The following is a 24749-nucleotide window of genomic DNA, read 5'->3' as shown; positions in this document are numbered from 1 at the left end:
CACATGGTATTGCAGTCAGAGTTTGTATTATTGCATAGCACGCTGTAAGGTGTCCAAAATTTCAGTCGTTCCTCTGCATTGTCTATGCGGTTAGTGGCAGTGCTGCAGAGCTGTCTGAATTATCGGTGCCTGAATTACAGGTCGGTGACTGTACAGTTTTTTCCCCCAATTACCTCTTTATTATGCTGGTAGCAAAACTAGAAGCCTTACGTGCATGTTAAAGAACCCCTGGTGGTCCAAATTTCTGGAGTACCCCACTACGGTGTGCCTCATAATCAGAAAGTGGTTTTGGCATGTAAAACCCCATAATTCTTCTAAGTTCTGATCGAATCTAATGTAAATAGGTAATTTGGTCGAATAATTTCTAATCAAATAGATTGAATACTAGTACTTTGTATACCACATACAGTAGAATCTCGTTTATATGATCCCATTATGTACGATTTCCTGGTGCCAACTTTCGCGATCAAGAACACAAAAAATTATCCAATTGAGTTACGAAAACACAATCTTTTGGCACCAATCTTCAGTACATCACCAACTGCGATCATATGATACGTTTTCCAGCTGTTAGATTCCATGTAAACAAGTGCGCAATGTGCACGTGATCGACAATAGTAGCCACCTTCCGCAGCAGCTTCACTGCAATACTCGCCAGCCTGTCTCACGTGAAAACACGCGTGCACTTGGTTTCTTATTCCAGTACCTGCAAATCTTTTCCCGGGTCGTCGCACGCCGCATTCACTGCCATCGCCACCTACCCTGTTGCGATAAACACCTTCTTCCCCTATCTATTTCACAGCATGTGGTGCCGTTCAAAGTGTGCCGTTGGCTTAGTGTCTGGCCACTAGATCCCATGTAAAGAAGAAAAGGCACGAGGCATGCACGATACAGAACAGTAGCCACCTACCGCATCAACTTCCCTCCAATGCTCGCCGGACCATCTCAAGTGAAAACGCCGGCATGCACTCAGTTACTTATTCCAGTACCAGGAAATCTCCCCCTGGGTCGTTGCACATTGCATTCACAGCTATCGCCACCAACCCTATTCCAATAAGCATCATCACCTATCTGTTTTACAGCGCATGGGGCGTAGTGCCGTTGTAAGCGTACTGCACACTTTAGTAGGTGATAATCCAAACGTGCTGTGGTTCCCCGCTGCAGGCGGCACGATGTGAGCATCACATTTTGCTACGGTGTCATCCGGCATCACCCACCGGCTCGATTTTGTTAAGGTTTCCCATCGCCTCCTTAAAACACTGCTTAATAGGAAAACAGCAAAAAACGTCTGGTGCCCCTGGTGCCCCACCAGCTCGACATGCGTCGGTGTCTGGTGCCGTAACAATTCCTGTGGCGCTTCACATTACATAAATGGCAACTACAGTTGGGTCTGTCAAATTTTTTAGCTACTTCAGATCGTATGTCTGTTTGGTTAGTATGTTTTTTTTCTTGTATTTTTTCCCAAAATGTACAAACGAGGTACTACTGTATTTTGGTGAAGAAAAGTGTGGCAGCATTTGCTATAATTAGGTTAATAGTTAATGCAAATATGAATTTTTGGCCCAAAGTGAATACAGTTGTTGTCTTTGCATATAACCTTGACAGAAGAGGCAGAAGTTGAAAATATTTTTTAAAAAAGGTGGGTGGGGTAGCACCTTACTTGCATAGATGGCAAGATTATTTTCAGTGCTGTTATGCAGATATTTTCATGCAAGAACATAAGTTCAGCATTTCTTTACAATGCTAGCAGTATGGCTTATTTTTTTGTACCCTCAGTAAAAAAAAAAGTGAAGGAATGTGCCTGTACCAGCAATGTGGTATTGCGGCCATAAAGTTAATAGGGGTAACCAGGAAAAGTTACTTAAATATTAAGTAAATTTTTACAGAACCTTTATTTGCAGACTTTTGCTCAGTTTCGTTGTTCACTATACATGCATTTCGCGAGTTTTTTTTTCTTCATGAGAATAGAGCTTTCAATTGGCAGCATGGTGACCCAGTGGTTCTTGGCTTGTCTTAGCTATGAGCTGGGTCGCTGGCAATGTGACTCGCTCACCGAAACCGTTGATTGTACATTTTCAAATAGATATTCGTTCGTTCTGAATAATTTTAAAATTCTGAATGCTGAAATTTGGTCCAAGACAAATACCGAATAACTTAAGATTCAATCCTATATTAAACATTTTTAAATATTTGCCCAGCCACACTAAAAGGACATATCAATTTTATGCACATATTTTCATTTTATTGCAGATCCGTACAAGGGCAGTCTCCTGTAAGCAGATGTCGATGATATCACCCATACATATCTTGTTGTTTGGTTGCAAAAGAGTGGAATTGCTGAATGGTGTGGTCCAAGTCGACGGCTGGTAAGTCTTGATTCTGTTTGCCTTTGTCAGAGTTTACGCATGCCTATATTAATTTACATGCAGTTATACATTGCTAGCATGAGCTTGCAATGTTTTAGTTTTTGATTAGTTGTGTCGTTGTGCTACAAGCAGTACACAAGCAATTTGTCTAAGCACTTTTCGGTGTTGCGTGGTAGGTTCTTTGCTGTTATGACAGGTTTTTACCAGAATGTTAAAAGATGAAGTGATGAAACGTTCTGCTTTTGTTTGTTTTCCTGTATGTACAGATGAATCCTGCTACAAGGAAACTGATAGGGCATGTAAAGACATTTTTATTATCGCAGAATTTTGTGGACGTGAAACTTGCAAAACTATAAACATGTTGCTTAGTGGCACAGAAAAAATTTTAATTCCAAAATGCTGCCGTATATTGCCAATTATAAGTTGATGCCGATTATAGGTCGATTCCCCCCCCCCCCCCCCCCAACTTGTAACTCCGTCTAGGCAGAAAAAGTTCACTCCGAACACAGCCTCAAGCTGCGGCCCTAGCTCACCAATAAGTTTTTCAGAAGAGCAAGTCATGCAAAGAAACATTTGTCCATGAGATATTGCTTACGACTCATCATCGCTTGAGAGAGTTGCGTTTATTGCCATAGTGTGAGCCACTGCTGCCGCTAGCTGTTGGAAGCGGTGCCGGCAGTACCGAGACGCCACACGTGAAAAAGTCCGCGCGGACCATGTAGGTTGGTAGTTCATACCTGACATCATTGACCCATTGCGCCACTTTGCTCAAAGAAGCGCGCTTCAGCTGCCCTGTCGGTGTCTTCTGGTTTTCCTGTTGAGGCGATTCATTGTAGAATGTGCTGATGCGGTCTTTCAATGGGTTATTCAGTGCCACGTCCAGTGGCTGAAGAATAGATGTCAGTCTGCCTGGCATGATGGCCAGCTCACATCCAGAGTCTACTACCACTTTCTTCACTCTATCCTTGATGTGGCCGCGGAAAGAGTCCGAGATGAGCATGCTGCGAGGCTTCAGCAGTGCACCCGGACACCTGCACCACATGGTACGAAACCATTCGAGGACAGTTTCATCGTTAAAAAACACCTTTTCCTTCATCCGCCCAATAACTCTGGGTGCAAACTTTTCTTTCGTTGGGATCGTTTTCCTTTTGAGCAGAAGAAATGGTGGTAGCTTGTGCCCGTCGGTCATACAGCACATGACAGTGAAGTGGTTGTGCGTGTTACCCATTGTCAGCAGGCGAACCTGGTGCTCCCTTCTTCCGGACATGGTCCTCTTGCTATGCATGTCGAACCAAACAGGAGTCTGGTCGGTGTCGCCAATTTGATGCAGCAGGAATGAACTTTTTGCCCTCAGGTCACTGATGTAGCATAGAAACTCGCACTGTTTTTCTTTGTACGCTTCGGGCAACCTTTGGCATATGGTCGTGCATTGTCATAGGCTCAGGCCGTTCTGTTTCATGAAGTTTGTGACCCATTTCTTGGATACTTCGAACTCTGTTCGTGGGATGCACATAACCTCCCCGACAGTATGTGCTTTTGCTTCAGTATCAGCGTAGCAAACACTCAGGCTCTTGCTTCTCTGGTTGTGAACCCGATTTTGAACCGCCTCCTTAACGGCGAGGTATTGTCCCAACTTTGGTCTGTGTAAGGAACGCCGTGTAGTAGTGCACGCAAAGATCTTGCTTCTTTGTTTTCTTTATTCTCTCATGCACTTTTCTGATGCATTGAACTTGTGCCCTGCTACAGCATTGTTTTCCGACTGGTTAGAGGATCACTTGCCGCTTGAAAGCAGCGCTGTACTGTTGCCAGGGTGGCGCCGTTATCTTGGCGTCTGTCGGGCAGCGCCAGAAATTGCGCACACCACTGTTTGCCGGCAAAGCGAAATGCAGAAATGGCAAACAGGCATGCAAAAAGTGTAAAAACGTGAAGACGCTTGTAGGTGCATATGACTGGTCACGTGATTTAGTTCCCCGCGAAGTGTTGCCAGCCAACACGGACCTACCAGCTTTTCTGTGGAATGCCCATGGTTTCTCAACAAAGCCCTTCTATCGTATGAAAACAAAACTATAGGGCATATCGTAAGATAAATTCCTTTTTTTTTTAAGCAGCCCGCTTTCGCATCGTGTCTAATAGCTATTGCAGAATTATTCGTGCACGGCGTGCGATAATAACAGCAGCTTGATCGAAACTACTTTCAATCCCACAGATAAATCGACCTTTTGATTCCGCATATAGGTAGACTCCGATTATAGGTCGAGCCCCGAACTTTGGAAGATCATCTTATGAAAAAAAGCTTTGCCTTGTACAGTCTACGCTCGTTACAACGAACCCACATACAACAGACTTTCGGGTATAACGGATCACATTTCAGCCTTAGTTTGTTCTACCTATTTTATTAATGCAACAAAGTTCGCTTTTAACGAACCGCGCTGTAAGGGACTATCGGCTACATCAGATGAAATTAGCGGCAATTTTTTTGAAAATCGGGCGTATCAAACTTACTTTTGCAGTGTCGACACAGGCTGACAACTGACTTGCGAGGGTCAGTCGACAATCGCGGCTCAATATCGCGCACGTGAGCCACAGGGCGGGGGGTTTAGGCAAGAGAGGCGGGGGTTCTGCTCCGGCGGCTGCTGCTTATGGTGCAGCTGCCGTATCTTGAAAGGGATCTGCGATGTGCACAAAGCGCTCGCCTGTGCGGGTGCCGTATCTTGTAAGCAATCTGCGATGTGGGCAAAGTGCGCCCAGTGATGGTAGCTTCATATGCGCTGTGCTTTCCATGTTTAGTTCTCGTTGAAGCGAGACAGCACGAAGATCAATTCTTTCTTGTTGATAAGATCTCTTTGTGCTTTGTATGCTCAGCGGTTTTTTTATTTTCCTCTCTTTTCTCCATGTAGTGTGCTATTGTTAATTTTCTTTATTGTATTGATGTAACCTTTTCTTTTTCTTTAGTTCTATACAAACTGCTGTTTTTTTATTTTCATTTTCCATTTGAATGTACCCACTCCTCTCTGTAATGCCCTGTGGCCCTGATGGTAATGAAATAAATAAATAAATTCGCTCACTGCTGCTGCGGCGCTTGCTTAATTTGTTATCGCAATCGATGTTTCGCCTTTCAGGCGAAACCAACTTTTATTGCTTGTTTTTTACTTTGGATGTTCGTCACTCACACTTTGCAATAATGTTGTTAGACATCACAACGGAAGTTTTGGAAGTGAGGCGTTTTGGATAAAACGGACATTTTCTGTCAGATTATCAGGGTCCGTTGTAACGAGAGTCGACTGTAGTTGGCAATATACTGTAATTTTTGGCTTGCTTGCGCTTCCTGGCAAGCAGCGATGTGATGTGGTTTGAAGGTTAGGATCAGCATGTTGCAAGGTGTGGGACTCAGGGAAGGTGAATAATAACACAAGGCATTTCATTACAACACAAAAAATTATATTAAATCGGCACACAGACATTACACATGTGAAAAGCTCATTTAAACAGGAAAGGTTCTAAAATAATACTAGTCAGTCTCGCAAGTTTTCTGAGCACGGTGCTAGTGGTGCCAGGTGTGGTAGAACTGTCTCTGATGGGGTGATGGCTGACGCAAGAGGAATGAACAGCAGAACGGGCAGGAACTGTATACAGCCACCGTCTCGAATGGAAAGCAGCAGCAATCTTGAGTGCAAGACTGTAGTAAACTCGTACTGCTTCGACCCGATACGCTCTTTGTCCTGTACGTAGGTGCCCAATCTTCAGAACATCTTGTGTAAATGCAGTTTCAGCTGTCTCTGTGGGCCTGGTTGTGCCCACCCGGCCCAGTGGCAGTTGAACATTCTCGTCTGACTGGAGTTCACTCTCACTGCCACGAGCACTTTTTTGCTTGTACTGCATGATACCTTCGCTTCTGTTTCGTCATCCTCTCATTGTCAGCTGCTCTGTCGTCTGCTATCTTTTAAGCCTCGAATTCTGCCGTTTACTTCATCACATGTGACTTTAGCATTGCCAGGTGAACCATTGCAATGTCAGCAATCCCGAGATGAAACTCCACATTGTATCAAAGGTCTACATTACACGCATCACGCCGGAATAAGCGCATAGTCTATGGTGGTGCTTTCACCGCCAATGTAGAAAAATAGCCGTGAACACTCCTGATTTCGTTATTGCTGACATAGACATAGAAGTCTGCATCGACGATCACAGTGGTGCCAGTACAGCGGTCACATGCAGATGAATTCCAGTTCATCCAGGCCACATTGAAAATTTTGGTTATACAGTAAAACCTCATTATAACCAAGTTGAAGTAACTACTTCGTTATAACCATTAGTTCTTTGTAGCCTCTATCGATTTCTATCCACAATTAGCAAGCAAGAGAGGATGTACTCGCCACCAAATCTCGTAGCAGCCTGCCATGTGAAAAAGAAAACGGCCATCGCATGATGTAGCAAGGAATAAAGTCGCAGTAAAGTAGCAAGGAATTGCTACTTTATTGATGCCAAGCGGCTCATCACTGATCGATCAACACCACACCAGTTGGCGGCTCACTTCGCAGAAAAAAAGTCCTTGCGAGATTTTTGCCGTGTATTCTTCAGGTGAATGATGGCTTTTTCAGCTGCAGCCGCTATTTCGAGTCCGTCCCCACCGTCATTGTGAGCGCCAAAGAAGCGGTGCAGCAGGTCTGCCGTATTCAGTGCTTGTGCGGGCGTCAGTTTGTCGGGTTCACCAATATATTAGGCTCCGGGCTGTCGTCGATACATTCGACACTGTTGTCATTAGGCACCCCAGTCACCGCGCGCACAATTTCCGCCTCTGTTAGCTCTTCTGTCGTCACCGTGTCAGCATCGGCACTGACGTACGTGCAGAAGGTGTCTCAGTCGGGTACAACGCCGGCGTCGAGGAGAGCATCCCATGACACTAGGGCTTGGTCGACCGCGGCACCCTTATTGGCGGCAGCACAGAGATCTTTGCTGTAACTGCCGCTGCTGACGTCAAGTGAGGCATGCGAGAAGCAATTGGTGATTGTGCTTGCAAGTACAGCCATCCAAGCAGCCTGTAGCATCTCGATCGCCATGTACAAGTCGATCATATTGAGCAGAATCCGGTCGGTCATGCTTGTTGTAGCCCGACTTAAAGTTTATGATAACTCCTTGGTCGAGGAGTTGCACAACTGCAGTGCAGTTTACCAGCAAGAAGCATAGCTCAATGTTTTTCAGCACAGTGACAGTGTGGTGGGCCGCGCAGTTGTCCAGTACGAGGAATATCTTCCGGTTCAGCTTGCCCAACCGCTTGTCCCACTTCTGCAGCCATTGTGTGAGAATTTCTCTCGTCATCCAAACCTTACAGTTGGACACATAACTCACTCGGAGCTTTCGTTTGCCTTTGAAGCATTGTGGTAATGCACTTTTGCTGACCACGTGGGCCGGCACCTTCTCCGATCCATCCATGTTAGCACAAAGCAACACGGTTACGTGGACCTTGTTCTGCTTACCGCCCTGGCAGCGTTCACCTTTGAGAGCCGAGGTTTTTTGCGGCAGTATCTTGTAGAAGAGGGCTATCTCATCCGCGTTGAACGAATCCTTGGCACTGTATTTTTCTAGCAGCTGTCCAACATTTGTCTCCACCTACGCCACTGCAGCTTCGCGGTCCGTGGACTGCGCTTCCCCTCTGACAGCCCTGCCGATGATGATGTGGCGCTCCTTGAAATACTACACCAGCCGACACTCGCCACAAAATCGGCGTGCCCCATGATGCGCGCGAAAGTCCCTCGCTTTGCTCTGCAACAGTGCCCCACTCACAGGAGTGCCGCTTGCTCTTGCGTCCAAAAACCACTTGAGCACCACCTTCTCTACAGCTTCGAAAGCGAGGGCTCGCAGCTTCTTTCTGTCGCCTTTTACGCCACGTGTGACAGCACTGGTGACAGCTTCATTGCTGCTCAAAATCGTCGACAGTGTGCTCAACGCTATACCGAAATCTTCGGCCACTTTTTTCTTCTTCACGCCGGACCCGACAGCTTTCAGCATAGCCACCTTCTGCTCGATTGATACTGTTTTGGGCTTCCGTTTGCCGTCATTCGTCTCCTCTCCGGCGGCGGGAACTCGCACGAATGAACCGATAGAAGCACTGATATCGGGCCTCTTCGATTTTCGGTGTTATGGCAGGCAGATGGCAGCCATCTAGTTCTGCTCCTGATAGGAAGTCATGTGGGCTGGGATCCCAAGACAATCCAAACCTGCCCGAGGTTTGCAAAATCGAACGCCGGGACAGCTGGCCGAATGTAAACATGCTACCAGCATGGCAGCGCCTGGTTGCGCCCGGCGAGGTCGGTGCCCGCTCGGCGTAGTAGGCCAATTTATGCGTTGCCAGCTTGAAAATATATAGTTGCATTCAGGAATATGATCACTTTTGCGTGATTTCGTGCGACTCGACACAGGACGCACACTGGGCCAACCTCACCTTGTGCAGCGCAACAGATGGCCTGCAATGCAATACTGAAGCGCGGGAAGCTTAATGCAATGCCCATAGCTGCATTTCTTTCGATAAACAGCTTTCTCTAGCTCTCCAATATGAAGTCTTTTGTTCAATGGAAGATTAACGGGTGGTTAAAGAAATTGATGTCAGCACGTATGTTTCCAGGAAGTTTATGATTCTGCCTTTTTTTTTTTTTTTTTTTTTGCCTCTGAATACCAGAATGAGCGATTCGGATTCACCAGGCTTTAAAGGTGTCAAGCAGCTATTCGTGCCATTCTTTTCATGACGGTTGTAGTTTTCTTGTGTTTAAAACAGTCCTAATTATACCAAAATAAATTCCTGCTGTAAATATGTGTGTCTGCATTTGTCTATTCGATATTCGGTTCAGTATTTGGTACTTACTATTCATATTCGGATCTATTTGAAAAAGTTGATAATCGATCACTTACCTCTAACATTTGCTTGACGTATTATGACAGCTTGAATTTTTCATTACCTTCAGATTGGCAGGTTACAGATACAGCATGATTCAAAAGAACACAAGGAATGTAGTTTTCCTAGCATGAAAATGCACTTAGTCTACAAATTATCCCTAAATTCCTTTGTTATTCTTGACATTCATGGTAGCAGAACTACCCTGTTGCAAAAACCAGCGTATTCCAATGCCTTCTAGTGTGCAACCAGCGCGTTTTTTGTTACTGGATCGCACTGGGGACGCTGGTGCTCATTGGGAGTCACTGGGACATCAGTGAGAACGCTGGATAAGAGCTGGGTCACACTGGACAGGACGCTGGTTTCACTGCCATGATGCTGGGGCGCACTGGTTTGTGCTGCACGCACGCTGGTTCTCGCTGCAGTTCGCTGGCTCACACTGGAAACTGCGCTGGTTGCATTTGTGCTGCACTGGTTCCAGTACGCAAGGAGGATAGCAGCTGCTGAATATTAAGTGCTTTATACAATTTCATAGCTTGGTACTAGTCTCTTGTCCTAAATAACGCTATATCTTGGGGCATAAAAGTCTATTTTGTGTCGCAGCATGGAATAAAGGTGCGTGAGCTGCCCTGTTTATGCATGCATATTTGATACTGAAATTACTTTCGTTTTTTGCATTTTCCCTTTTGAGTGGGCAGATAGCTACATTCTTGAATGAAACCATGCACACGCAGAGGACACCTTGTTTTTTAGTAGTTTGTATGTAACCAATGACTGCAAGTTATTGCCATTGTCGCAGTGTTGTGGAGTCTTCACGAAACCCAGAAGTCGTTCATATATGTTCGAACAAGCCTTGAGTTCGAAGCTGGCTGCTGATTGATATTATCGTACCAATAAAAAAGCTGAGGCAATTCGTGTGCTTCCACTTTCCCTAGTACAGTGAAACCTCGTTAAAACGTAGTTGGTTGGAGCTCGGGAAAAAGTACGTACTAAACGGTAGTACTGTTTAACCGAAATAGCATGAGATCGACCACTTACATGTCAAAAACTGAACTCCGAGAGAGTGCGTTGAAAGGGGAAAGAACATGCAGTATTTATTCACTGTGTGTATTTTTGTTTGATGCCATGGCGGCCTAGCAGCAACTACAGCGGCCTCAAACATGCTGAAGCTGAGCTTTTCAGCCAGCCGCCCTCTTCTCGGCAAACACTCGCATGGCAGATTCCTCGTTGGCATTACATATTCTCCGTGCACGCGCACGGTAGCGCTGCAGAAGTTGCGGGGCGCCTTTTTCATTGCGGGCTGCTGTTCTCCCCTCGACGATTGCATTTATGAGGCTGGCCCAGCTTCTGCCACTGTCGGGCCTGAATCACCCGTGCCGCCGCTTTCCTTGTTGTCCTCATGACTGTGCTAGCCGACACTTTGGTAACAGAGGCAACAATGGTGAAAAGTCGAAACGCGTAGCCGACATCTCTTCACGGTCGCAGCAGCACTGCCGAGCAACTTCTTCGCATTCCGAATGCCATGCACCGTACTCAACAGCAGATACCTGTCACGTGCCAGCGCTGTCTCGTGTCATGTTCAATAGTACGAACGATGTCTAATTTTTCTCCTATGCTGAGCATCCAGCATCTTCTTTATCCGAGCTTCGGCATGACGCGAGTCCTCACTTGCCCGACGCCACAACGCTCTCTGGCACACTGCCGAAATGATGTGGCTTCACGCACGAACGCACAGGGCACTTGGAGGCCGTTCCAACCTCTGAGGCTTGTTCTACTGGGCCGCCCAATGGAGACGACGCACCGCCGTGTTTGCACAACAAAAAGTGGAAACACTATGTGTTAACCGATACGTACGCAATAAGCTGGTACGGTTTGAGCGGATACAAAACACATTATGCTCAATGGCTGCTGAGTCAGGGATTTGACTTTACTACTTTTAAAACGAAACTACTGTTTAAGCGGGTACGGTTTAATGAGGTTTTACTGTATACTAAAAAATGATAAAAGGTTCTCAGGCTCGAATACACACATTTTAGCATTCGCCACGTACCCGTGCTGAGATAGGTCCCTTCCACTGAAGCTTAGGCCTAGCGTATCCACCGAGTCCGTCTACACACTATCAGCTTGTCTGAGCTCAGGAATCAACAAGTCTAACAAGGATAAATCACTCTATCTTTCAGCTTTTGCATCAGTGTTCTTAAAGGGCCTCTCACCAGGTCTGGTCATTTTGAGCTGACAAGTGCAGAGCATACAATGCGCGCTAACAATCGTTTTTTCAAAGAATTACGTTGCTAGCGCCGCGGAAAGGTCTGAAATTTCAATGCGAACGTCCTTTTCCCTTTCCCTCGCGGCGACCATGCTACAAGCCGGACGGTGACGTACTTGTGTCCCTGCACCTACGTACTCATGTCCGCAGTGTGACATCGCTCGTGGTGACAGGACTTCAAGAATTATTCAAGCTAACATCTGTTATTTGTGTGATCTGTTGCTTTAATTGACGAATTGAAGTTTAGAGAAATAATAAAACACGCAAACGGAATGTCTGCATGTTTTTTGTATTACTTCGCACCGAAGCAAGAGAGATGTACTTCCGCTTCGTCTGCTTGTTCCCACGGTTGTGCAGTCACGTGTGCAAGTACCAAAACTATGCTACTTTCTACCGTGTTCCAGCGCGTGATCATGCTCTGCAATCCGCTTGTTCTGCCTCAGTATTCATGTAGCACTGAATTATACCACTGGTCAGGTGTCCTTATGCACAGCACGCAAAATTGTGCGCTATGCGAAACAAGACAACCACAACATCTCGCACGCAACGCCGTCGGCGGAAGTGCGCAGCGCCGAAAAAAAAGAAGCGAGGAGAAAAAAAAATTAAGGCGAGGCCCATGACGTATGCGTCACGCGATCCTCAAGGTTTGGTATGTGTGAATGCAGGGAAAGAATTTCGCTTGCGGAGGCTAGACGGGGCAAGTGGAGAGAGTGTCTCGTATGGGCAGTGGAGCTCGCTTCCTGAAATCATGGGTTCGGGGGCACTGAAATATTTCTATCTCTGCTATTAATGAGCCGATTTGATTTTTTTTTTTTTCGGCAGAACGCTCCCTAGAGGACACGTAACAACTTCCAGCATATAACCGAAGTTTGCTGTGTGGCCTGGTGAGGGGCCCTTTAAGAAGAAATATCGCACTGTTTGTGCCTTTCCTGCCTTTTTTTTTTTTTTTTTGGCAGTTCGTTATGTTCTCGTCAAGGCAGCTTTTGCTGGCTTTTGTTGGTGCCAGAGTCAGTGTGGCCTCTACCATGGTCGTGGCTTGCTGTGGTTTCTTTGTGTTGGCAATGTCACTGAGCTCTTGAGTTCGCTTAATGTTTCTGATAGTGGCTCAAAAACACACATGCTCACACTGGAGGCGAGAATCAAAGTTATTGATGACTTCGAGAGTGGTTGTGTCACTAAAGCAGCCATTTCTTTTTGTTGCTACTAAATGACTATATTTAATTAATTTTTGTGCTACTAGCTCCAGTAAGTGGCTGTGTGCAAGCATAAGGTTTGTAAGAATCAGGTTGGGGGGGGGGGGTAATCAGATCTGCTTCACCTATTATCTGCTCCTAGCAATAAAGCATCTGCCCCTTTCAAAAAAGCATCTTGCGTACCCTTGAGCTCAATCTCATGGTAAATGGAACTAGTGATAAACAACTTATTTCCCTGGACTGTTGAGGTTCCATTTAAAGAGAATCCACTGTATATATATATATTTTAAAGTGTTAAGTACTACCTAAGGTGTATTGCATTTGTTTTCTGATTCAGTTCTTATTTTATTTTTTATTTTTTATTTTTGTTGCTGTAGGATCAACCTGAAGATGGATCCCCAGGCTGTTGCCCATATAGTCTCTCTGCAACTGGCCGTGGACAGTGTCATTAATGATGTCGCCAATGACCCAGTGCTTTTAACACAACCTCCAGATGATATGGCAAGGATAATCGGCACTATCAAGAAGCTTTGTCGCTTTGACTCCATTGAAGTTGGCACAGAAGGTGCAGATGTCACTGAGTCATTTGGGTAAGCTTACATTGGAATCCGGTTTCTTTCAGTGAAATATTAACTAGGTAAATTAAGGTCAAAACTGCTTTTTCCTGATTTTCATCCCTTACATAATGGGAAGCTGGTATGAGAATTTCATGGTTGCATGTGCACTCATCTTTATTTTGAAATCCTTTCCAGCACACCTTTTTGGGCTCTCCTTATAATACAACTGACATTCTGCTACTCTAAATAAGTAATCCATCAATTTAGCTTAGTATTCTTCCTTTGCATCTCCTTTATTACATGATTTAAGGTAAAAATTGGTTAATTTAAAGGGATACTAAAGGCAAATACTAAGTCGACGTGGACTGTTTAAATGCCATTCCAGAAACCTCACGATGCTTGTTTCGTGCCGAGAAAATACTTAGTTTATGAGAAAATTGCATCTGAAGGATCCGAATACATTACTCGAAATTCAAATCTCCCACCACTGAACAGGGGGAGTGGGGACAGTTGCTTACGCCATCACCACCCTTTGCTGCCGTCGGTGAGTAAAACGGCTCGACAGACAGTGGTACCAAGCCAAGACGGAGCGGAGCAGTGGATTCGCCGCTGCAGCTGCTTTTTGGTCAAATGGCGTAGACCATTCAGGCATCCCGCGACATCACATGGAAGCTGAATTCTCTGCTACTTGCAGTTTATGCGAGTTTCGCGAGCCAGCAAAACTAGTGCAGCACTATGCGATAATGAAGCTACCGAAACGCGAAAGCATGGGCGACGAGGAGTTGAGCGAATACGAAACCTTTTGACCGCCCGCGTCATTGTCAAGGGTAATTTCAATGAGTTCTCTTTTCTAAAAATGAAATGGGACTGGACAAGTAGCATTTTATTTCGTCTTATAGTAATACAAGGATGTTTTTTTGCAATGAGTGGTGGAGTACTAGTGACAGAATTTAACTGAGGAGTGCTTTCTTCATCGGGCAAGTGCTTGAATGTCCCGGGGGAGTCTAATCATGTCCTGCATTTACCTCACTTTCTCGAGTGTTAAGGCTCTGTTTGCAATAATATTGTCACCTTAGAAATTCTTGAGCACTAATCTATCACTTTAGCTTGACATAATATTTGCCTTTACTGTCCCGTTAAGTACAGTAAAGCTTGCTTGTAATAGCGCCTTTAGGAAATCTAGCCAAGTAAGAAATGAAAAAACAGGGCATTAATCATATATTATATGTCATATGATTAATGCCGTGTTTTTCAGGCTGTAATTGATATATAGTTTTGAGATCGAAATTTTCTTTGCATTGATCAAGCTTTTTTATAGTAAGTGCCTGAAGTTGAGAAATGACGAAACTCACTGAAAGGGGCTTTTAGAAGCTACAGGAGCAGTGTTATGCTGTCATGCAAAAAATATTTCGTAAGAATATGTTCAAGTACATGTTTTCCTTTGTATTCAAAACATGCAATATGTTTAATTATTGTCATAATCGAAGATGGCAACTGGACCACCTGTTTAAACTTATCTGGTAACATGTTGCTTTAATTGTTGTTATCAAGCTGTGCCTTGCCTTGTTTAAGAGTGAAAATAGCAAAAAAAAGTATACTTTTCACATCTGACATTTTCAAAATCTGTAACTCTTTTTGCAACTAATCAGTAAAAATGTCTTACTTCGTGGATCAGTATTTCTGCAAAAAAAAAAAAAAGTCAATTGATAATGCGCCTGTGAGGTGCATCTAAGCCAAAGTATATGCTAAAATAGCACCCATGCCCCCTTCCCCTTTTTTTTGGCAATGCGCACATGCTGTGCAGATTGACTAATTATGATTTCATTTTAAAACTGCTTCCAGCACTGCATTTATTGCATATTCGTATCTACCTATCCAATAATATTATTAGGGGTGTGCAAGTACCAAAATTTTCAAATACAAACTGAACAATTTGAGTATCTCCAAGTGTCATCAAACAACATTACCTTGGTTCTGTCCAGCTATGGGGCATTTGCATATTTTTAATGTTTGGCTCAAGTTACATGGGACACTCAGTATAAACAACATGCCTCTGTTTATATGTCGGTTCTAGTGGTTTTCTTCTGTTTTTATTTGCCTGCATTTTCACCAGCGAAGGCATGCCAAGTTCAATCACTGATGTCCTCTGGTGCAGTTTACTTTTAGAAATATGCTGTCAGATTGGGCATGCAGCATAATAACGATTATTATATGTCAAACTGAACATGCAGCATGTATTTACTGCTACTTCTGTCATTGGCATAATCGACCATGCAGGTCCAGGCCTTTACACGTTTCTCGGTTATTTTTTGTTTCTGTCACAAGTGGAATATTGTTCGCTGCTGTCGGTAAGACTTAACCACAGAAGCTGAACCATGCAGCTCCAGGCCTTTACACGTTTCTCGGTTATGTTTTGTTTCTGCCACAAGTGGAATGTTGCTCTCTGCTGTCTGTAAGACTTAACAGAAGCTGACCATACTTGCAGTTCAGGAACTGCTGTAGCCCCACCTTGTACCCCACCTCTCAAAAGCAGACTGTGCACATGAGGTGGAAAAGTATAAGGTTCCTACATTGTATCTGCGCATTGGCATTCGTTTCAAGTGTTGCGCTGCACCTGTAGCTGTGAACACTAGCTCCACAATTTCTTAACTTCTTGTGCACTGACGTGAACTGCTTCACAGAAGTGCTGGCGAATCAAGTGGACCTCTATGTTCATAAACAGCAAACATTTTAGTCCTCTGGCAGGCATCCCGAACCCAATTAGCACAAATCTGATGATTTCCAGAGCACCTGCAATTGTGAAATTTCTTCAGTTTGATAGATCTTCTCATTAAGTTTCATATTGATGGTTTTGAAATACCCTATAGAGTTCTAAAGTACAAGTAGCAGAACTTTGGTCTACATACAGTCAAACCTCATGTATATTGTATATTGTTTGTATATTTGTATATCGCATGTATATTTACTCTGAGGGTACTGTAAGTAAATAAAACCTCGATATAATGAATTATTGTATATAACGAGGCAAATGTAAATTTTCTTGCCAATGTCACTGTGTAGCAAATATATGTTATAAGGAATATTGGATATAATGAAGGCATTTTCTTGTCAGATCCAGTTTTGTTATAACAAGGTTCAACTGTGCACTCGTACTCCTACCTGCCCACTTGTTGCCCTTGACATAACATTCCCACCAAATTTTATTGCGCTAGCTGCAGGGGTTGTCTGAGTCATTTTTATCGACATTTGGTGTGATATTCCACCACATCTAGTTGCAGAACAGCTTTGCTAGAAAAGTGATGGGTGTACTTACACATGCAGTGCAAGATTCTGTAGTAAAGAAGGGTACTTGAGGTAAGGAGTTCAGTGAAAGCGCCTGCACATTTTGAGCCACTGCAAGCCATGAACAACTTCGCAAGAGTTGAATGGTTGACTTGTGTTCTTGGGTACCCAACTACACAGGGTTAGACAAGATTGGTCACTAGCATGCCGGTGGTAACTATGCAAAGTACTCATTGCATCAGGTACACCTGCTTCTTGGTGGAAGGGCATGAAATCATACACTCACAACTTCATTGCAGGCGTTTCTGAAGCTGACGCTAGGTTGCACAGACTGTACAAAAACAATTCGCTCCATTGTTTGCATTTCATCTTATGCTCATAGTTTCACAACTGAAAAATTTGCTACCTTTTGTTGGTGGTGTATGTTTGAGCTCTTGGTTCACATTTGACATAAATGAAAAATGCTTTCTTTCTCTCTCTCTCTCTCTCTCCCCCCATTTTTTTTTTTTTTTCTACAGTGGAAATGCACAGCCCGTCAGAAAGATGCCTCGATTGAGCAATGTTGGTGGAGGAACCAGTCCTGGAGGAGACTACTCGAATGATTTCAGGGGTGGCTTCAGGGGAGGTTTTCGTGGAGGATTCAGAGGTGGCTACGGAAATGAAAACAGAGGGTATTCTGGGTTCGGAGGCAGCTACAACCGTGGGCGTGGCTATGGGTATGGCAATGGGGGTGGCACTGGTTATGGAAACTCTGGTGGCTATGGCTATGGGAGCCGTGGTGGTTATGACAGTGGAAGTCGTGGTGGCTTTGGCAGCAGAGGCAGCTACCAGCCTGGAGGATACAATGGTGGATCACAACAAGGCTCTGGATGGGGTGGTGGACGAGGACGGGGAGGTTTTCGTGGAGGGTGGGGGGGATACTAAAGCATACTTTGGTTTACTAGTGCATTAGTTTCCACAAGCTAGTGGTTTGCATCACTTGTGATTATGTTCATCTTTAAGGCATTGTTAGCATTTTGTCTTCATTTGTTCTCACTGCACAGATTCACCAATATCAACAAAAGACCTTGTGCACATCCGAGATCTTTAATAAAGGTACCATTTCCTCAGGTTTTTCGTTTCCTGAAATCTATCGCCCTGCACTCGCGACATTTCAGTAATTACATTAGCAGAAGTGTTTGTCACTGCATTATTAAACACTCACTACAAGTAATAATGAATTGTTGTACAGACTGCACAAAGTTTTTCACCAAATAAAACTCGCACGCATGGGCCCTAAGTTTCCAAGGAAAGGGTAATTAATGTTTGTGGTCCCGGTTCCCAAAGTTGCTTTTTGCAGTGATGGTGTTGCAGTATGTGTAGCATTTTCATTTTCTGCAGAGAACTTACTCCAGGAGTATTTTTGTTAAACCACATATATTCAGGCTATTTTTAAATGGAGATACAACAAAAGTGCAGAACAAGTGGTGGCACGTAATGACTGCTGGTTAGTTTTACTTGGCATAAATTTTTTTTTAATGTTAAGTCTTCATTAGAACAGCTGATGACATAACCAAAACAACGCACACTAAAGGGACAAGAAAGGAAGCACTGTTTTCATTATAAGTGACCTACCAACAGCAAATATACTGAGTTTTCTATGGCAAATACATGACTCGGTATGACTATGTTAAATATATTTTGGTAAGTTGTTTAGAATCGTGGCCATACTGGGTCACCACTCCATTTTCCTAAGTCACTCAACATAATGCTATACAATGCCCTCTTCCTACCCCAAATTAACTACGGACTTCTCGTATGGGGAACTATAATAGCAAAAAATGTGAATAGCCTTGTACGTTTACAATAACAGAATAATCTGCCTCATATCCAAAGCTCCTTTCTTGTGCACATAGTGGGCCTTTTTCAGAAGCTTAATCTTATTTTGGTTCATTCAACACACAGTTATAAACTATGCTAACAGTACAAACTTGCAATTTAATCATGATGACGTATTAAGTCGGCTAAGCTAGTAGAATACGTAACCACACATAATGCACGGAAGCCTGAACAGTAGAACGTTTTGAAGTGTCACACAAACTAGGGTAAACAAAGGCTGCAGTTCTTATGCCCAGAATACTGAACACCATGTACAATGAAAGAACATTGACTTCACTAATACTTCATTTAGCAAACTGAGAAGCATATTTAAACATAGGAGCCTACTGGGCAGTGAATTTGTTAGCCTGTGATACAATCCTGTTTTATGTGTGTTGAACTTTTCAAGTATTCTATGATATTGTACTACTATATCGCTCTGTTACGATCACGTCTGATTTGAAGTATTCTTTATTTTTCTCTCTATTTTTAAGCGCATATCTAATTTCTAGAACTTGCAGTATGAAAGGTTATGTTTTGTTGTATTGCGCTCTTCACCAATCCTCCGTGTGCTGCTTATGTTGAATTCCAATGGCGGAGTCTGAGCAGCCGACGGACTCCGCGAGCGAGCACTCGACTCTGGCGCAGAGCAACGCCTCCAGATCCGCGAGTGGAACACAACCTGCGCCGCCGGAGCAAAGCGGAAGCGGAAGTTCTATCACCGAGTTACTCAGGATACCTTGCGTGTTGTCATTTCATTCGGCTGTTTGCTCCCTGCACCGCTGCACCGGTCACTTGTCTCTTCAGCGCCGTTCACCTGTTGTTTATTTAAAAGCGCGGAATGGATATCTCGCCAAGCGTGCAGCAGCTTTTGCTTCCTCGCGAGTCGTGACCAGTGGCGCCTCCTAGCAGACAAACGTGGTAAAGGAAATACGTCACGCAGAGTTCCGGTCCACTCCGCCGATTTTGGCGGAGCATCTCTTTCTGCTCCACGGACTGACTCCCGCTCTGAATCCCCTCAGACTCTTTCATTGGAACACCTTACTCCCGCCCTCACTCTGCCATTGGAACAAACTTGCTCCGAAACGAGCAGAAAAACTTGCTCCGACTCCGCCATTGGAATTCAACATTAGTGTTGTGATGGCCAGGTCTCCTCAAGCTATTCTAAACAGCTAAATCCGGCCATGGCGTCCCGCATCGACCGTCATTTTGACAAAAATCATTTTGAACCATGCAGGCCCTCCATGTAGCGCAAGGAAGTTACTGAACTAATGGAATTTCTCAAGGTAAAATATGTCAGAAAAATCATACAGTACGACTTACAACCTAGAGACATGATAGCATGAGATCATAATTTAAATGTATGAGAAAACATAGTTCTGTTAAGCGGAAACTCAAAACACAAACCCCAATTCGCAAATCTCAAAGGCCTTAGAGCGGCACACCCAGTTCCTTGCAACAACTCCACATGGCGCTCGCCACTGCCGCATCGCATCCTACGCAAGAGGCCACATTTCTAACCAAAACTCTCCTTTGTGCCCAATGTTTTCACAGTTTTCGATCAGCACGGGCATCTCCAGACCGCGGCCTCCTGCGCCCGCTGCGAGCGCGGAAGCTACCAAGTCTAGAGTTACTGTATATGCTACCAAAGGTAGCAGAGTTGCGCTTCTGTTTTATCACGCCGCTAGCGCCTCTAACAGAGCGTCATCACATGGTAGTCAAGCAACCGTGCATTGCGAAGAAGCAGCTGCTCGGGCCAATTTTTGTATTTCCCGACGCCGCCGCTGCAGCGAACTGGATTGACAGAAGTTATCTCCAGTAAAATTCAAAGTGAATCCAGCCGATGTTGGCGTTCGCTCTGTGCGCGTGCGGGCTAGCTGCAGAGAGCTAGCTATGTAGCTATGTCGATGTAGCTATGTCAATCCTGTGAGAAAAAAGCTTTCACTACACTCCCACAGAAGTTACTTTTGGAATCCCTGCAGTGAAAAGGCACATAATGAAGTGGCCCTTGCAGGTGTGGCTGATATCCAGTGCCTGCTAGTAAGTAGGTGGGTACGTTTCTACAGCAAGTCTAATGGGGTGCCAGTGTCGAAATACCTATGGTTGGTCATTGATTCACCAGTAATATTTTAGGCTGCCTACACGTTGAGAGCTTCGGCACATAAGCAGGTATCCTTAATGCAAAACCCAGTACCCAGTATCCAGTGCAGCGCCGGATTATGGGCCCAGTGCCGCGCGCTGGATGCTGCAGGGGCGCTGGGCAGGCGCGGCGTACTCTTGAGGCGCTGGGTACTTGTGAGAAAAATAGCTCTAGCGCGTTAAATACGCGGCGCCTGTACAATAAAAACAGATCCCAAGGCCAGTACTTTACCACTACGCCGCGCCAGAAGGCGAACATGAGCGAATGATTTGCCATGTCAAGGACCGAGAAGCAGTTTGTTTCACAGAGGTGCGTTTCGCTTAGTCATGGTAGATGTGCTATCGTCCAGCAACTAAAACTCGCGCCTGTACCACAAATTTTGCTGTCCGTATTCAGTAGCATGCTCGGAAGTGCCACAACATCGATTTTCACTTGCGACTGGCATTTTAACTTCGAAAAAAAGTCCTAAATGAACCGCCGACTCGGGACGCTGTATGGGCTGTTACTATCGATTTGGATAGCTGTTTCTTGTTCTTCACGCGAAGGATATGCAACGTTTTCTTAGTTCAGTGATGCCTTTTAGTGGACATGTCGGTCTAGTCATATATCTTCGTCAGAGAAGCGCAGGCTAGTGCCGGGAGCCTTCGGATATACCTGTGTTTATGACGCGTCACATCGCGGCGCTCATCGCTACTTGTGCTAGCACTGTAAACATGAAAAAATGGTTTATTTAAGAACACCGATGCGAAAGCTGAAATATAGAGTGATTTATCCTTGTTATACTTCTTGATTCCTAAGCCTAGGCGCGTCGAGAGCGTGCAGACGGACTCGGCGGATACGCTAGGCCTAAGCTTCGGTGGGGACTGATCTCGGCGCCTTTTGCTTGACGATTCTATGCAGTCAGCTGTTTCGATGCGCTTTGTTTGCGATTAGGCGGAAAAGCAGTCCACAAGCGATGCAAAAGCGCCCACGGCCGATCGACGATACGGTAGGCATTTCGCCTGCAAAAACGGAGTGCGGCTTCGCCGTATAGATTTGGTTGTTTCCCAGGCAAGATGGCGGACCTACGCGCAACTCTGCCACCTTTGGTAGCATATATATGGTTAGGGTGGCTAGAAGGGGGCTTCTAGCCACCCTAATATGGTGGTTAGAAGGGAGAGGTGACGCCAACGGCGGATGGAAGCCGCTCGTCCATTTCAAGCCGGGCGCAGGTGGCGCTGTTGGCCGTAATGCGATGCATGGTACGCGCCGCTGGCTTTGAGCATACGCAAGGACGCAGGCCTGCCGTGCACGCAACGCGTCGGCCTTTCAGTGATGTTGCAAGCAATGGTTTAGCTCATTAAACGCTAGTCGAACGGCTGACAGAATGCAATTTTAAGCCGTGGTGGTGCAGTGGTTAGGACGCCCGATTGTTGTGCCCAAGGATGAGGGATGGCATCCCGGCCGCGGCGGCCGCTTTTCGATGGAGGCGAAAAACAAGGCGCCCGTTTGCTGTGCGATGTTAGTACACGTCAAAGAACCCCAGGTGGTCGAAATTTACAGAGTCCTTCATGCCTCCACTACGGTATCTCGCATAGCCCGAGTCACTTTGACACGTGAAACCCCATAAACAAAACCATTAAAATCGAGTGTTTGCCTCTGCAATACATCTGCTGCGTAACACATCGGCGTATCTAAAGTGTTATTCGCGAATCCTTTCAGTTTCAGGAATTGAAGGGTCCGAATGAGTCCCTTGTGGTCAAGATAGTGCATGACGACAGTAGGAGACAGACCAAAAGAATTAGGATTGAAATATGTTTCGGGTCCGTGCGATTGCATTTTTCTAATAACGTTGTCTATTGCCTCAGGACATAAAGGAATATGTAAAAATGAAATTAAAAGGGGTATTAAATGAGAGAAAGAAAGGTTGGCTGTTCTTTGGCCGGTGTCTTCCACTCCTTAAGTTTCAGTAATATGAAGCGTCAGCTTACTCCTAAAAATGTGAATGGGGTTCAGAACAGGTAATACAAAGCATATCAAAAATTTATTGCACATCGTAGTAATAGCAAAGCGCTGCACATCATACATTCAGGGTAATTCAAAATACAATATATCACATTTACACATGCTTCTGTGTAATTTGAAAGAAAAACATTAAACATTGAACACCAACTAAGAAATGGGGAGGCAAGGATATCACTTTCCACTAAATAAAAAATTAAGACGTTCGACCTTGAAGAGATATGCAACTTGGAGCACCCTCCCTGCTGCCTCGACGACACATAGCCGGACGTGCAGCCAAGGGCGAAGCAGTGACGCTGCGTCACGTTTTTTTTCGTTGGAATTCATCTGTTCGGCGAAGTCCGGCACTCAGATTAACATGTCAGCAGCGAAACACATATTGCCATAAACGAGAGAACACTTTGGCAGCCGCGAAGAAACAGGAACGCTGTCGCGCCGGCCAGACACCGCGGGAAGCTGCACACGCGCGCAACCGCGTGACTGCAACGGATGGATGGGTGGATGGATGTTATGAGCGTCCCCTTTGGAACGGGGCGGTGGGTTGCGCCACCAAGCTCTTGCTACTATGCTTCCTAATATCCTACCTAGGTTAACCAATGAAAAAAAAAACACTATGAACTACCACGTCCAAATTTTCTGATCCCCTATTGCGAACTGTGCTTTTGTGCGTCTCCGTCTTTTATCGTTTCCCTACTTTTCTTCCACCAATCCTCCAATCGCCTCTTACTAATGTCTATTGCGGACCTGTTTGCTTTACCACTGGTCCCGCTGAACCCAAGGGCTTCAAGGAGGCCAGTGGTGCCTAAATCGACCGCTGGGTAGACGTCTTCACATTCTAATAAAATATGCTCCGTCGTTTCCCTAGCTTTACCGCAGCAAGCACATGCTTCTTCTTCTTATATCTCGCTTTATAGGTGCGTGTTCTAAGGCATCGATCTCGCTTCGAAAAGTAATGAGCTTCCCTTTGAGTTATCATAAATGGTTTCTTTCCTGATTTCGTTTTTTCCTCTTAAGTAGTTACTCATGGCAGGTTTCTTTTCCATTGCCGCCACCCATGAGATTAATTCAGCCTCTCTGACTTTCCGCTTGACCTTCTTTGTTGCTGTGTTGCCCACCCAACAGGCCGCATACTTGCTAGTAAGCTTCCTAGTTCTTTTCCTCCACTGTGAATCAATGTTTTGCCTCTACAGATACCTGAACACTCTCCCAGCCCATTTACCTTCTTCCATATTCCTCAGCCGTTCTTCATACTCAATTTTACTGCGAGCTTCCCTCACTTCAAAACTAGTCCAGCCCATATCCCCCTGCACAGCTTCATTTGTAGTATTCCCGTGAGCGCCCAATGCGAGGCGACCCACTGACCTTTGGTTCCCGTCGAGTCCTGATTGTACCACTGATTTAAAGCAAACAACCGCATTTCCAAAAGTAAGTCCTGGAACCATTACCCCTTTCCACATACCTCGGAGGACCTCGTACCTGTTGTATCCCCATAGCGCTCTGTGCTTCATTATGGCTGCATTTCTCTTCCCCTTGACTGTTATGGTTTTTTTCTGTGTTTCCATATATCCATTGCCTTCGTTTATCCATATACCAAGGTATTTATATTCTGTTACCCGAGGTCATAGAGTTTCTCACTACATTACCTAGAGGGAAATCTGGCGCTGCTGCGCTGTGGTATGCATGGGAATGCCGGTATATTGTGGATTCGGATTGGCATCGTTCTCGTAGAGGCAGGACACCTTGAAGATGCGCTTGGCAAGTACCGTTCCGTCTGTGACAATGATTCATTTTCTACTAGAACAGCACGTGAAAAGCTGTTCTAGCTTTATTATTACGCGAAAACATGTTTTGTTTAACTATGAGAACTTGTTATTGTGCGTACGACTACATGTTACGTAAAAAGTATCAGCGGGCCGCTAAAGTTTGAGGACAGAAGACAAGGTTCGCGCTCGCTTTGAAACAGTTGGTCGTCTGTTCTTGCTTTTCTTCGCTTGGTCATGCATCGCGGGAGAGTAAAGATGTAATATGCGTGAATGGAAACATTTTATGAAGATTTTACTTAGAGAACGCGTTATTTGCGTAGCCATATCCATGTTTTAGACGAAGCCTCTTACAATACCAGCCAACACGAGCCTCGCAGACACATATACCGTCATTCCCATGACGGCACGGTGCCCCCTTAAGAAACTCCCATAGACGGT

At 45.0% G+C, this 24749-nt stretch overlaps 1 protein-coding gene across 2 annotated transcripts in view; it reads left to right on the top strand.

The window, feature by feature from the left end:
• The window catches only part of mle (dosage compensation regulator mle), a 148529-nt gene extending 130868 nt beyond the window's left edge, over positions 1 to 17661 (top strand). For both annotated transcript variants that reach the window (XM_075691152.1, XM_075691153.1), the window contains 3 exons: positions 2251 to 2366; positions 13089 to 13301; positions 17069 to 17661. In XM_075691152.1, coding sequence (XP_075547267.1) covers positions 2251 to 2366; positions 13089 to 13301; positions 17069 to 17474 — 735 coding nt within the window. In that variant the 3' untranslated portion in view covers positions 17475 to 17661. The remainder of the gene's footprint in view (positions 1 to 2250; positions 2367 to 13088; positions 13302 to 17068) is intronic.
• Positions 17662 to 24749: the final 7088 nt, after the last annotated feature.

Source organism: Dermacentor variabilis, chromosome 1 (assembly GCF_050947875.1).
Source record: "Dermacentor variabilis isolate Ectoservices chromosome 1, ASM5094787v1, whole genome shotgun sequence".
Taxonomy (NCBI): domain Eukaryota; kingdom Metazoa; phylum Arthropoda; class Arachnida; order Ixodida; family Ixodidae; genus Dermacentor; species Dermacentor variabilis.
This window is presented reverse-complemented; position numbering and strand designations above follow the sequence as displayed.